We start from the raw sequence: 15,152 nt of genomic DNA, 5'->3' as shown, positions 1-15,152 counted from the left end.
ATGAAAACACTATGTAGCATAGGAACAGTAAAAAGGTCTTGGGTTATATGAGAAAACCTACAGGACTTATATTCTCTCTGAAAATGCAGAAGTATAATTAACTTATATTAAACTGATGCACATTTTACCTAGGTGGTAGATAAGGCTCTTAAAGCTAGGTTTCACAGATTAGCAGTCTCTGCCAAATTATCTGAATTCTAATTAATGTTAGAATATTCTACTTTAGTTTTGTTCTACTTTTAGGATTTTGATGACTAGTCTTTCCATACTTGTAATATAATACTCTGTATTAGAGCAGATGATAAGAAGACCATGGTGTAATTTACATGTAATTTAAACTGGTTTAATATTGAATTTTTACAAGAAATTTCAAATTATAGTTAGATAGTGAGCAAGAAATTAGAACATTGCTGTTATTTTTTTAATGGACTTTGAAAACTGTTTTTCTAGTTAAAAACCAGTGTCCTCATGACCTGAGACTGGTCAGATGAATAAGCATCTTTTCAGCTCTCATGTCATTGCAGTATCTGAGCAGCCACCTCATCTGCCTCGGGTGCCCAGTTCTGTAGTGGGCAGTGAAACTCTGAATTAATAAACTTCTGGGCCAGAATCCAGACCAGAATCTTCTAAGTTACTTTAACATGGAGATCACCAGGAGATTGTCCTCTGTAACAGATTCAGAGGGAAGAGCATAAAGGCTGCATTGGCAAAGTTCAGGTCAGGTGTACTAAGGAGAGAGAGATTTTAATACTGTCTGCTGCATTGCTGGGCCTCAAAATGTTTGAATTTAGTTTGCTAGATTGTAAGACCACCCTGAACATGAGCATTCTGAAATGGAAGACAGCTTGTTTTCTATTTTCCTTGGCTTTTCCTTCAGACTCTCAGATTTAAGCAAACTCCATAAGGTCTGAAAGGTCCTAAGGTCTATAGGAAAACATCTCCTTCAATAATTACTGCAAACACCAAGACAATAAGCTGAGGCAAAAGTGGCTTGCTTTCTGTCAGGTCACGCTAAGGGAAATGTATCCTACCACAGCAGGGCCATTTATTCGTGTCGAGTGCCAATTCCCAAGTGAAATATTACCTTGGCTTAGCAGTGGGGCAAATGATCACAGGGGGTTGTGTCCTGTGGCCTACAGTTCTTCTCTCTGTTAGGAAAGTTCATGGGGTTTCCTCTTCTTGTCCCACAGCTGCAGATGAAAGCATCCAAGTGGGAGAGCACCGACAGTTCCTATCACGCTCCATGTGCAAGTTAAACATCATCCCTGGCAAACGCTACCTCCTCATGGGGAGAGATGGGCAAACAGTGGACTGCAACAACAAGTAAGTGCAAAATGGTCTCTGGGCAGCAGCAGCAGCAGCTGCTATCATGGACCATAAACCCAGAGGATACTCAATCTGTTAGAGTACCTCCAGAAAGTAAAGGCAGCACCAAATTCCTCAGGGAATGATTCTGCTGAATTTACTAAAATTCAAAGTGGTCCGCTCCATAGGCAAAAGCAGAGTTCTGGAGAAGAGCTGAGCCACCCAAATCTATTGGCTCAAGGATCTGTGGTTCCCAGACTTATGGTTGCCAGACTTCTCAGAATCAAATCTGGCCCTGGTTCCCTTGTGTTAAAAACTCACAGCTAGAAAAGGAAAATGGGAAAAGAGACCCAGTCCATCTACTGCAGATGCCTTAAACCACTCCTGTGTTTGCAGAAGAAACATGTGGGACCACGACTAAGAGCAGCTCCCAAGGTTGCTGTTACATCATGCATGCGAGTAGCATATTCTTGTCATTTCTCACTGTCACACTTAAATGAAAAAAGGGAAGTTATCTGAGTGGGAATTTAGTATGACACTATCAAATATTCAGGGATGAAGACATCCTAAATGTTTCATCTCCCTGCACAGAACTGGACAAAGGTAATGCCTCTGAAAGCTTCTAGGGAGGAGAGCTCCATGAAGCTGTGATCACCACTTGCTAAAACCTTAAAAAGTCCAGTTCTCATATGACACAAAAGTGAGTGCCTCAGTCAGTGCCTGCTTCAAAAGAAGCCTGATAGAGACTGGGGTGTCCCAGCAGAGGTTTAATCTCCTATGTCTTCTCCAGTTCAGGCATGAAATACTGGAAGTTACACAGCTTCTCATTGGTATACTCTGTTGGAACTAAACTTTCCCTCATTGGTATGCACTTGGACCTTTTGTGTCTTTCTGGAAACTCTAACAGAAACTTAGCCTAAGCTTACCTGACATACTCAAAACACAAATACAGCCAGGTGTGTCCCAGCTTGGCACTGACACATCCCGGACTTTGTTCAAAGCTCAGTTAACCTGCTGGTGAAGGCAAGTTTTTTGGCTAGTATAACTCTTTATTTCAGAGATGCCTCTGTGAAGGGATGCTCAAGGATTGCGCTTTCCCATTTCTCCATGTCAGGAATAATGACTAACCTTCTTTACCTGTCCCATTTTCACTCAGGATGCAATACTTACTTGATGCACAGGCCTGGGTGGAGAAAATTCCAGAGGACAGCGAGTGCCGCAGCAGTCTGCGCCGGCAGAGCTGTGCTCGCCTGCAGGACTTCCTGAGCACCTCTGACAGCCTGTGCCACATCTGAACGATGGCTCTGACCCCCACATCTCCCTGGGACTGCAGCTCACCTTCTGCCAGAATTCTTCCCGCAAAGCCTGTGCATCCCAGTGGTACCTGAAACATTGCAGGGCTGCTTCCATTGCTGTTTCACTGATTGGGCTATCCTCTCATGGGTGTGTGTGGGTAATACAATAAAAATGCAGCTCTTCTACTAGTTACTGTCTTTATTGTACCTGACACTGGGGAAGAGAGAGCAGGAGTTTGTGTCTCCTTGAACTCTTCTACAACAGTGCAATTATTCTGCAGAGTAAAAAAGAAAAACACATTCTGCAGCGTGTAATTAATTCCCACAGTCCTGGGCAAGAAAAAAATGTCTTGGCCTTTTTAAAAATAATTTTCATGGGTCAAAAAGAAAACGGGGCTTTTACGAGCTTACCTGTGTTACACTGCTGCTGAAAGAGAAGAGATACCAACTCATGCTTTAACACAGCAGCTGGTTTCTGGCTGTAATTGTGAGTCCTGCTGACCCTGTGGCTGGTTTCCATACACTTCTACAGCTGGAACTAGAAGTGGTACACTGAGCATGCCCTCAGTACTGGAAGTCTTCTACACACTAGGTAGGCTGGTAGCTCAGTGAGAGCACAGAATTGCTTTTAATTGCACTCTCTAGCCACATGTCTTTCAAGCTTTTCTTTTTCTAGAGTTTAACTCAAAACTGCTCTTTTCTTAGGTTAAGAAAATATTTTGATAATACTGATAAGGAGATGACTTTCAACCACAGGTTTTGCTTCTTTAGCTTGCCAGCAAAATGCTATTTGGCAGTCATGGCTGAAGCAGAAAAGCACTGGGTAGGTCACCATCCTCAGCTGCTCGTACCACTATCTGTGCCAGGAGCTACTGAGCACAAACATTTGCCACCTGGATTGCTTCTGCTACACTGCAGTAAAAATAAGAAAGGCCGGTGTCAGTGATATGATAATTAGTAGGTCCATGCTGAGGTGGTTAATTTGGAGTCAAATTACTCTACTTATAGAAAGGACAACAGTGATGCTCATGTGGCCAAGATATTACACTGCAGCAGCACCTGCCAGAACAGCTCCATCACCAGAAATTTCAGATTCACAGAAAACAGTTCATTGCTGTGTGCCTGAATTGAGAACTGAACAGCTATCTTTGAAGGCTGCAAACTCAAATTTAGTATCAGCTGAACCTGGATATCAGCAACATCTTCCCCTCAGCTGCCAAGCACTGCATGGATGGAAGGTAGGAAAGGCTAATTTCAGAAAAACCTCAATTAATGCTTCATGTAAAGGAAGATAAGAAGCCTACTGAAAGTGTAAGACAGACACTTTAATTGACAGAGGACATTGAGGTTTTCCCCAGCTGTCACATTTATGAAATGTGATTGTAATGCCTGGTCATTCATTCTCTTAACTTTATTACACAGCTTACGTAAATGTCAGTGATATGGCAAAATACAGCTGAGGTCAGTAAAACAAGTACTAATTTCTATTAATATTAGATAAAGAATAGGCTGTTCCACTGACATACCCATTATCCAGTATTTCTGCCAATATTTATGAATGAATACCTCTAAGAGCCAAATCCTTTCTTTCCACTCCACAAGGCTTGAGTTAAAAACCAATGTCTGACCCTTCTGCTGTGTGGAGTATATCAACAGCTCGGAGCTTCTTGCCTAGCAGACAAATCACCAAATAATTGCAACACTCATGACTCTGCAAAGAGTGGTGAAAGCATCATTAATATTTTGTATTAGATCTAACATACATTTTACATATTTTCTTCCATTTTACTCACAGGTGGGTCTAAGATGGAACTGCTTAGTGTCTGAACTTTGAAAATGCAGTCTAAATGTGGGAGCTGTTTGTGATTATTAAACTTATTTTGGTGCCAGAGAGCCCAAACATGCTTTTACTTTAACTCTTCCAATTGGGACCCCTTTGCTTCCTAGGAAAACCTTTAAATATCTCTGGCCTAGGAGCTAGCATAGAACAGTCTCTATCCCCCTGTACGCTTCTGCCCCAAACTCCCAAACATATTCATAGGGAGAGGGAAGACAATAGTGGAATTATTCTGTGCTGCCACAGCTGTTAATGTTTGCAGGTAACGCAGTGGCAGACCTGCTGGAGACTCAGCCAGCACCATGGAGGCCTTCTGGAGAGCTTTGGAAGCATTCATTTCTCCTTCAGCTGCCACAACCTGCAAAGGAACAGAAATGGAAATGGCATGGAAAGGTTGCCCAGAGTGGTGAAAATCCAGGTTTATAATGATGAGAAAACCAACTAGCTTGGATTCCTGGAACCACAGGACAAGAGGAAATGGCCTTCAAGTTGCCCCAGGGGAGGTTCCCAATAGATATTAGGAAAAAAATTAGGTTGTCAAATGTTGGAAGAGGATGCCCAGGGATGTGGTGGAGTCACTAACCCTGGTGTTCATTTAAGGGGTATGTAGATGTGGTGCTTAGGGACATGGTTTAGTGGTGGACTCGGCAGTGCTGGGTTTAAGGGCTGGATTTGGTGATCTAAGAGGTCTTGCTCATCCTAAACAATTCTGTGGTTCTATGACAAGGAAATGAAAGCCTGGAGGTGGGTGTCACTTGTCATGGGTCTCACCTTAGCTTTTTTCTCTTGAGCAGCCTCTGCTTCAGCTGCCATTGCCCTCTGCATGGCCATGGGGATCCGGATGTCTTTGATCTCCACACGGGCCACTTTGACTCCCCACTGCTCCGTGGCACTGTCGAGGGCAGCCTTGGGGACAAACAACATGCCAGGAAGAGCACAGTGCTGGCAGAGGGAAAGCCACGTGGTGTACCCTGCTTGGACAGAAGGACAGGGCAAACCTGCACAGCAGGAGGGGTGCTCCAGGGACACCAGCACCCAGCGTGGTGTGAGCACAGTGGGTACCACAGCCTCAGGAAACACTTGCTGGTCAGCACCAGTGTCTCCTGTGTGGCTTCTCTCCTGCCTCCTAAATTATGATCCCCATCCTTTCCTTAGGTGGGCAGTTACTATACTTTCTTCCTTTTATAAAGAAACACTACAGAAAGTTCCTTAAACAGCACAAGATAGTAAAAGTACACCATGGGTGAGACACCAGACAGCTCTGCAGCATTGGCACACTCATCTGGGTTCTGGCTCCTGGGAACTCCTGCAATCCACACCACCACCATGACCCTGTCTCTGCATGGCCAATCTCCTGGCTGCAGAGCATAGAGTCTCTCTTTGGTCTGACTATGCCTTGTCTCTGACTGAAATTACTAAACTGGGTATTGGATGTTTCCTCTGCTCTCTCCCTGGCTGCCAAATCAAAAAAAGAAACCAGATGGCACTTTAAAGTATACAGCAACTCAATTTTGTGCTCTTATTTGTAATGACAGGAGATACAAGTCTTGCCTCAATGAAGGGTGGGCTCAAGACAGAGCTTCCCACGAGCAGGAGATCTCTTTCTCCATGTTTGCAGCTGCCTCTGTGCAAGGGCTAAGCTGATTTTTTTAAATCACTGGATAATTTCAGAATTTTAGTTGCTTTTTGATAGAGATAACTCTGCTACAAGAGCTTGGGGAAATACCTTTAGAATAACTGTTTCTGACTCTAAGCAATGAGATGTATAATTGAAAAAACCACATAAAGAAAGATTTTTTTATCCTTGTTAAAGAAATAGAGAGACTGTTTCTAATTTGCAACTCCCCAGAAGACACCTCTGTGCTTATGAATTTTGAGTGCCAGATTTACCTGGATACTGTGTGCAATCTCCTCACGACCTGCCAGCAGCTGAGCCAAGCTCTGTGTACCCAGAGCCTTTCTCAGGGCTGTCTGTGCCAGAAGCAAGGTTGCAGAGTGGACATCAGTGACATTGGCAACAGCACTGACAGCGCTGTGGATCCTGTAGTGCACCACCCCATCCACCTGGGCAGGAACAGCATCCCTCGTGAGAATCTGTATTTGAGAAATGCACACAGTCACAGACAGATCCAACAACACGTCCTTTGCCTAGGAAGGGGAATATATTTTTTTTAACCCTTAGTGAGTAAAAGGCATTGATAATTCAAAGAAACTAAGAATTTCTTTTGATTTCTTTACTATTCCCCCAAGAAATTATTTCAAGGCAGCTGTCCAGCAACAACAAAGTTTAAACCGGGGGAAAATGCTTTACATACCCTCTAAACAACTGCTTCAATTGTAAGTGAATCACATAATTTGAATTAATTTCTTTTACAATAATAAATGATGGCTATCCTCTTCCTTTCTTGTAGAAAGGTCCATTAATGAGCTTATACATTTCATGCAGCTTGGAAGATCTGTGCTACTTCCCCTAAACAATGTATTTGTAAGAAACACCAACCAATTAAAACAAAAAAATAAAAAGTGTAAGAAATTGTGAGAAGATACTGAAAGAAATATTTAAGCATTCATGGAAGAGTTGTCATTTTTTGCCAGACATGCTTCTTGTGCCTCAGAAGGCAGCTGGCCTCAGTGGAGAACTGGTGATGCTCCACTATCAATTCCCTCCTCAGCATCTTTTGCCTGCAAGTGAATGCTTCACAAAAACCCTGCCAAATGCTGCAGAAGCCTGGCCAAAAGCTGCTAAGTCTTATACAGTACAAGTTCTGCAACCATCTTCTTTCCAGCCTCACATTTTGGGGGAGCCATTTTTCATTTCACATCACACACCCCTGTACCTGTACTCTGAGAAAAGGCTCTTTCTGATTACAAAAAGATAATAGACCAAAAAACATCTCCTGAAGAACACAGTAGGAAATTCTGGGGGTCCAAAGGGTCTTGGAGCTGCCTCTTCTCCCTCTGCTCTTTGTTTAATGAAGGGGACAGCAGTGTCAACTCCATAAAGAGAAGAATTTTTCTGCCATGGGGCTGAGGCCACACAGAATCAAAACTTGATCAGAACAGGATTGCTCAACAACTTAGCCTTCAGATTAAAATTTTCAGTCAAAACTTGCCAACAAAATGCCTGAAGATGTATCCTACTTGGATGTATCTTGCTTCCTCCATCCATTCCCGCTTGGACCTGAGTTTTGTGGAAGATTGTCTGCTAATTCCTCTTAATTTAATGGGATTTGTTACCCCTGGGTAATTTGCCTTTCCAGACACACGTAGAAGGCTCTTTTGAATGGTGAGCTACATGTCAGATCCAATTTTATTAGGACATTAATTTACAACTGGGAATTTTGTAGCCCACTCCTCTCTTGTCCTCCCGGTCTCACATTCACACTTGTAACTCCTTTCCTTTATTTTGAAATCACAGTTCTGAACATCAGTTTGACCTGTAATGATGCATCTGCAGATTTTCATTAGGAGAATCATAGAATGGTTTGGGTTGGAAGGGATCTTAAAGATCACTCAGTTCCAACCTGCCTCCCATGGGCAGAGCCACCTTCCCCTAGACCAGGTTGTTCAGAGCCCCCTCCAACCTGGCCTTGAACACTCCCAGGGACGAGGCACACATAATTTATTTGGGTAATGAGTTGTGCTGTAAGCAGCTTGAAATGCAGAAGATACAGCAAAAAAGCTAAGTTCTATGTGGTAGCTAAATTCCATACGGTAGCTCAGTGTGGCAAAATTACTTTTAAATTTGCATTGCTTTTGATTGTGCCACGAATCTGCTGCATCTTTTGTTCCTGTCTTAGATGGCTGCTAGAGAAGTTACCTCTTGTGGAGGAATCTTACAGGTAACCGTCCTGAGATCAACCTTGATAAATGTATCTGTGCATGGAAGTACAAGGATCATTCCTGAAAATAAAAATTATTAGATTAAACACCTCTGAAACTAAAGTCCAGATCCAGGTATCCTAGAGAAAATAGATGGAAATACCCACAGGATTCGAATTAACACCCTGCCTTATCACTGCAGCTGTCCTTTCTGCTTACAAGACACGACAAAAATGATGTTTTGCATTTTCAAATAACAGAGGGAAGTGCAGATATCTGCAAGTAATGTGAACTCATTAGAGCCTAATGACCTAGGACTCTGGTCTGGAAATGCACAGCTTGAAGCTCTTATCTGAAGTCTGCCATGCGACTTTTGGCAAGGATTCCTTCCATACCTTTAATTTTCCCTTTTTAAACCACAAGTCATGTATGGTTTAGTATGTGTCTTCAGGAAAGACATCACCCAGGTGATTCCTGCACCACATAAGAAACATTGTCCCAAGATATGACAAATCCTATGAAGGAATCTCCACTCTCCTTCACTGGAGAGGGAGACTGGACAAAACCTCCAATTTTCTATTGTAACCTCAGCATCTTGCTTTGGTGCCCAGAGCCACACAGAGGAGCCCTGTACCAGGCCTAGCTGCTCTTTGGACCACATGACTACTATTCAAGAGGAAGGGCAGTACCTGAAAAGAACTTTTGCTTGTTATTTCAGCTTCCACTTTGCCCTTTTCATTGCCCAGAGGTGGTAACTGCACCAATGCAAACTCCTTATGTAGCTGGGTTTGGTTTGTGATATGTAAGCTGGTCCTAGGGCACTGTAGCAGCCTCGGTGTAGCTTCTGAGTGTCCCTGCCCTGAGACATTTGCCATTTTCAGGGCAGTGGCCAGCTGAGGAGCTGGCAGCTACAAGCTGTGTTGGAAGTGGCATGCAGGGAAAGAGGCCACAGACACCCAAAAAAGACCGTGGCAGACCTGAACACTGCACTTAAACCTCCCTGCAGTCCCCTGACAATGTGTGCAGCATGAACTCATCCTTGTTGTCCAGATTGCTCAGCAGCAAAGTCACACCTGGTATCAAGGTACTCAAACTCCTGTGCTATGACAGGAGGCTGGCTGTATCTTCTCTTGAGAAAAGTAAACAGTCTGCAGGTAAAGGACCTGCAGCAGAGGGGACATTCTCATTCCCCTCTATGCAGTGAAGGAGGATTTCATGGAACTTCTGCAAGTCTCTGTGTGGCCTTAGTGCATTGTAACAACATAAACAAACCCAGAGGACTTTAACAGAGGAAAACTGCATGCATTCACCTGGTCCCTTTGCTTTCTTAGACAGAATACGTCCCAGACGAAATACAACAGCACGTTCATATTCTCTGACAACCTAGGAAAATATTTTAAATTTAGATCTTACAACTAATTTTATTTTCATTCCCTGGTCTTTAATCTTTGGCACCCATATTAAATGTGAAGTACAAATAATATAGGAAGCAACAAAGCTGAAAATCACTTTCTTCACATCTTCTACTTGACTCATGATTTGCTGGAAGAACTCAGCCCCAGCTCATGGAAACAGGTAACAAAACAGATCACATAGGAAAGAATTAACAGTGATCTAAAAAGGACACTCCAGAGCTCTCTCAACATCAGCAGCACACTCAGAGAAGTTGTAGGCAAAGGGGCTCTAACCTCAGATAATCTAAACCACTTCACTTAGTGCATCATGACTACTGAAGGCCTGGCATTCCACTGATGTTTAACTGGAAATTTAACTGATGGTCAATGTTGAGACTGGAAGAAATTAAGTGAGTAAGTTGTGGCAACACATAACATTTGTGAAAGAACCTGTGTGGATCTCATTTCCAGAGCACATCTTTGCTACAAACCCTTATGATTCCCAAAGTGTGAATGTGAGGTGCCTTGTCTTAACTAAATCAGTAAAAAAGCAACAGCAATGATAATAGAGCATTCTTCATGTGCCTCAAATCCTGCTAGCTTACCTTGATACATGCCCAGATGGAAATAGGAAAGGTAATAAGCACCAGGAGGAATGAAAGGGAAACCAGGATCCAGCCACAGATACCAATTCCTTCCTGCCTGTCAGCTATAAAAAATATAAGGAAGAGAAGCAATGAATGCAAAGTTTGAGAAGTCATCCCATCTGGCCCAGGGCAATTATATGGGATCACAAAGTCACAGAAACTCACTCCCTCTTCCTCCCTCCCATCACTCAAAGAAAGCCATAAAACACCTAACCAAACTTTATGGCCCTTCTACACAGAAAATTTAAAAATGTTTAGAAAATACATTTTGCAACAGGAAAAATGAGGAAAATGAAAGATATTACCAAAGCTGGGGGCTGTGAAGGAGAAATAAATGAATGGGTGGAGTAACCATGAGTATGAAACTGCTGGGTGTGGCAAAGGGTTTGTTTGTGTGAAACAAGCAGCAAGGTAAATGAAGGGAAGTCCTGCTTTCTTTAGATGAACATTTTTAGGGATATTAATGGACCAGTCCATCCACTGGACTGTTCAGCAGAACTTCAAAATTACTGCTTGTCAAAATGCATGCCCATGTACTTTAAGCAGCTGTCTCAGTGCATTCAGCTCATCTCATCTCAAAATTTCTTTCTAATAAAATAAAACAAAACTAAAACTAATTTCATTATTTTAGTGCCTGAAGGGAAGGCAGTAGCAAGGTAAGTTATTTCAAAGGTGTAGGGCAGCACTGGAAATTTCTGATACCAAATAAAACTCACATGCAGACAGAAATGAGAAACAGGAAACAATTCAATTTATACTCTGTAAGAAAAAAACCCCGGCAGGTCAGGACCCTAAAACAGCAGGAGGCTCCCTGATCTGTAAGGCAGGAGCTGGCAGACCAGCAGAGCAGGACTGACAAGTGTGTCAGAACATTCCCAGCAAGCCTGGGGAAGGAGGACACACAGCACAGCCCTGCTGAAGCCCTGTCCCTCCTGGGTCCCTGTGCCTGCTGCAGGGGTGCCTGCACACCCGGCTGTGACATCCAGCCCTGCTCCCAGCTCTGCCCATTCTGCTCCTGAGGACCCTGATGCAGACTGAATTACACACACGTGAACACATTTGCATTCAGAAGGGCCCAGGTTCAAGTTTCCCGGAGAGCTGGGCAGAGAATTGGTGCACCAGGAGCCCAGCTTTCCTCCTCATCCTTCCCACAAAACAGCAATTTTAAATCACTTGTTGTTTGTGAGGTATCCTCAGGCACTTTGCCATCAGTGGCAAAATTGATTTGAGGACCTTCCCTAAGCAAATTACTGTGCAAACCTTAAGGCCACATGTATAAAACCAGGATTATTAGGATTTAGTGTGAAAATCTTTAACACTTTCACTGTCATCTGTTACCCAGACAGTGTACTTCACATTACACTAGTGGTGTGGCTGGCTACAACAGGTACATAAAGTATCAGCTGTCAAGTGTCTTTTAATCAATGAAAAGAGATCAAGGAAAGTCACAAAATAGGCATCATTCATAATTCTTAATCTGAAATCTGAGCAAATTAATCATGAAGGAATGTTTTGTTCAGCAGAACTCAACATTTTTACTCTCTCTTAATTTCACATAAATGAACAGCTTACAGAAAATATCTGAATATCTTTTTCTCCAGTGACAAACATGGTTATGAATAACCTCCTCAAAAGCAATTTTGGGTTGTAGCATCACCTATCATCATCCACCTGAGCCCACTGTGAGGATGCCTGGTGAGAATGACACAATTCACAGACAGGGGAATAGATAGGAAAAAATGCCAGCACTCAGCAGATTGATACTCAAGCAGCTGAGAAGAGTTTTCATCTCCAGTCTGCTGTACATCAAATGTAGATCAAATGTACCTTTTTTGTTTGGTTAATAATGCTCCTTTTTAATATTATTGAGAAAACCCCACTCACACATGCAAAACAAGGCTTACCAATAAGATGCTGTGTGTTCATTTTCTTGGGTCTCTCTGTCTGGGGATCCATCCCCTTAGAGGGAAGCTCTGATCCCCTCACAGATGAGACAACAGCAAACCTTGAAGCTGCAGGGCTCGTGCAAGATGCTGAAGAGGGAGGCAGGATGAGAGGAGAAATCCCCTGTATGAGAGTCTTCTGGGAGTTAGTTACCCTGGTGAGGAGAGGATGTTCCCAAACACCAAGTCTTGTGCCTCTGATGTAAGTGGATGGTATTCTCTGGCCATCCTCTGTCTGGGGTGCACTTGGCCCAGCTGATCTTAGGCCCAAAAAATACAAGCTGGAAATAATTTCTATGAATCCGTCACCAGAGATCAAAACACCCACAAAAAAGGAAGAAAAAGTAAGTCCTGTGAGGAGCAGCCAAGGTACAGCATGAAGAAAATGAGGCTCAGGGGATATCTCAACCCTCTCTACACCTGCCTCAAGAGATGTTGTAGCAAAGTGAGGATTGGTCTCTTCTAAAGAAACAAGCAACATTATAAGAATAAATGGTCTCAAGTGGTGCCAGGGGAGGCTTATATTAAATATGAGGAAAAGCTTATTTCACCAAAACAGTTGCCAAACACTGGAACAGGCTAGCCAGAGAAATGGTAGGGTCCCCCTCCCTGGTGGCATTTAAAGAACATGTAGATGTGGCACTTAAGGATGTGGTTTAGTGGCAGACTTGGCAGTGCTGGGTTAATGGTTGGACTGGATCTTAAGAGGTCTTTTCCAGCCTATAATGCCATAAAGCCAGAAGGCAGATTGCATGCTGCTCCTCTGCTGTTTTGGGGCTCAGCTGCTGTTCAGATCTCAAACACCAGCATAATAAACAAAACTCCAGAGGTCTCCAAACTGTGTAGAATAGCTCACCACACCCTTCTTCACACTGTCCATCAGTACAGGCTGACCCCTGTTGAGCTGGATAACCTAGAAACCATAGCAGAAGCATTTCAGCTCCCAAGCCTTAAAATTGCCCCCCAAATAAGAGCATTTTTCAGAAAGTATTTTGACAATCAAACTAAGCACAGCATTTCAGACTAAGCCATTTCTGAAGGCTGTAGCAGCAGAGGGCAACCCTCTCAAAGGACAAGGCTGTTGCTTGTTATTTTAATAAAATTTGAGAGGTTTTTATTTGATATGTAATTTATGAGTTTGATATGTAGCTGCAATAATTACAGGGCTGGTTTTTGTGGGCATCTGTTATCTAGAATATTTATGAAGATCTGGCTCCAGCTTCATTTCACCCAAGTCTTCATCCCTGCCAGCAATCACCCTGGTCCCAGACAGATCATTCAAAGCTGATTGCTCCCCAGAGAAACCTTTTTCAGTCTCACAAAGAAACTACACCCCTGAACTGACATTTTAAATTCCACTGAAAGCCATAAGCACAGCCTGAAAAATCAGGATTGACATGCTTATTGCAATATGCTCCCAAAAATGTGACAATATTCATTTTGGGCCATTTGTAGCATTTTCATCATTATTGGACTTCTAAACACTGAGCTGTATGATCACACATCTTCAGGACAGATGCTTACTAGCAGGGTAGCATGTGTGAACAGTGACAAGAAAAATGTGGTTTAATTATTTCAGAAGCAAAAACATATTATGCAAAACTATCCCAACTTTTTTTTTTTTTATTTTACAGCAAAACTAAAGTTAATGAAAATAGCTTAATTCTGAACCATTTGAATGCCACAATTTAAACCGCTGTTCATACCACCATATAAATGAGCAACACATACTAAAAGTGAACAGATATAATTGTTCTCTGTTTATTGACAGCCCCCTGAGGTGACTGTAAATATAGGTGAGTAAAGCAGATGGTGGATTTTGTTTGTGTTCAGGAACATCGCAATATTTGTTTTCATTTTAACATAAGCTGCACTTTTTTTCCCCTTTTCAAAATTCTGAAATCACAGTCAGGGCAATCTTAATGCTTTCTCCTTGGGGCTATACTGGGGCATGTGGATAACTCATGTCCCAGATTACCACAGACCACTCAGAGATTAAAACACAAGAGCTCTGGGGCAAAGCAGTTTACAAGCTGCAAGTTCACTGAGCAGCCTGGTGCACTCCTGTGACACAGGGCACAGCCACAAAGACTGAGCTCAAAGCTGCTTCAGCAGAACTTACTGACTTAGAAGCCACATCAAGATGACTGTGCTTCAGGCTGCTCACAGTTCAGCTGTTTCTGCAGTTTTATATTTGTGATGTAGCCAAAGGCTTCAACTTCTATTCCAAAAGCAGCACAAGGGCTCAGGTCAGGCATGATCAAGTGCTTGGAGATGGCAGGCACGCCATTCTCCAATATTCCTCTGCACCAATCCTTTACAATGTCTCTACAATGTCTACTTTCTACCACTTACCTCATCATCCAGTTGCAGAGACTTAATCCACAGCCATTTGTAAACAGTGCCAAAAATGCAAAAAAGAGTTGTCAGGCAGTCCCCCCATGAGATTCGCAAACAAAGTTGTAGGTTTAAATTTGCCTTTTTCTGACCTTCTTAGGCCTATACTACTTTCTTTCCCATGCACTGGGCTTTGGCCTCTCCCTATAGATTTCTCAGCTTAGTCTTTTCCTGGCCCCAAGTTCTGGCTACTTGCTTCAGGCTCAGCATTCCCTTTTCCCAGGTCAAAATTAAGGAGACAGGACAGGACAGAGCAGATTAACAGTACTCTCCTTTTGCTTGTAGGAACATCCCCATATTGCTGCTCCTCCTCATGAAAATGCTATCAACCTTTCAACAGCTGAAGATCTGGAGATGACAGAAGGTCCCCCTTTGGACACTAGAGTAAATATGAGACAGAAATAAAGGTATTGCTCCTCTAGCAATGCAGAAAGGAAGGCAATTTGCAAGAAAGTCAGAACATTCATATCGTGGCAAGTTTCCTTTCAGGCCCAGGCAAACTCCCAACACTC

General features: G+C 42.9%; 2 protein-coding genes across 4 annotated transcripts in view; one reads left to right on the top strand and one right to left on the bottom strand.

Annotated features, from left to right (window-relative positions):
* Positions 1–2,789, top strand: part of LOC135294098 (complement C4-like) — a 52,581-nt gene extending 49,792 nt beyond the window's left edge. For all 3 annotated transcript variants that reach the window (XM_064408931.1, XM_064408932.1, XM_064408933.1), the window contains exons 41-42: positions 1,191–1,323; positions 2,462–2,789. In XM_064408931.1, the coding sequence (XP_064265001.1) occupies positions 1,191–1,323; positions 2,462–2,600 (272 nt within the window). In that variant the 3' untranslated portion in view covers positions 2,601–2,789. The remainder of the gene's footprint in view (positions 1–1,190; positions 1,324–2,461) is intronic.
* Positions 2,790–3,230: 441 nt separating this feature from the next.
* On the bottom strand, positions 3,231–14,980 carry STOML3 (stomatin like 3). Its single transcript, XM_064408936.1, has 8 exons — positions 14,599–14,980; positions 12,205–13,156; positions 10,259–10,362; positions 9,570–9,642; positions 8,258–8,340; positions 6,328–6,531; positions 5,209–5,343; positions 3,231–4,795 (listed from the first exon to the last, which is right to left on the bottom strand). Exons 2-8 carry the CDS (start codon positions 12,722–12,724, stop codon positions 4,595–4,597), a joined length of 1,320 nt encoding a protein of 439 aa, XP_064265006.1. The 5' UTR covers positions 12,725–13,156; positions 14,599–14,980; the 3' UTR covers positions 3,231–4,594.
* Positions 14,981–15,152: the final 172 nt, after the last annotated feature.

This window comes from Passer domesticus, chromosome 2 (assembly GCF_036417665.1).
Source record: "Passer domesticus isolate bPasDom1 chromosome 2, bPasDom1.hap1, whole genome shotgun sequence".
NCBI lineage: Eukaryota > Metazoa > Chordata > Aves > Passeriformes > Passeridae > Passer > Passer domesticus.
Note: the sequence above shows the minus strand (reverse complement) of the source record. Positions and strands in the feature narration are given on the sequence as shown.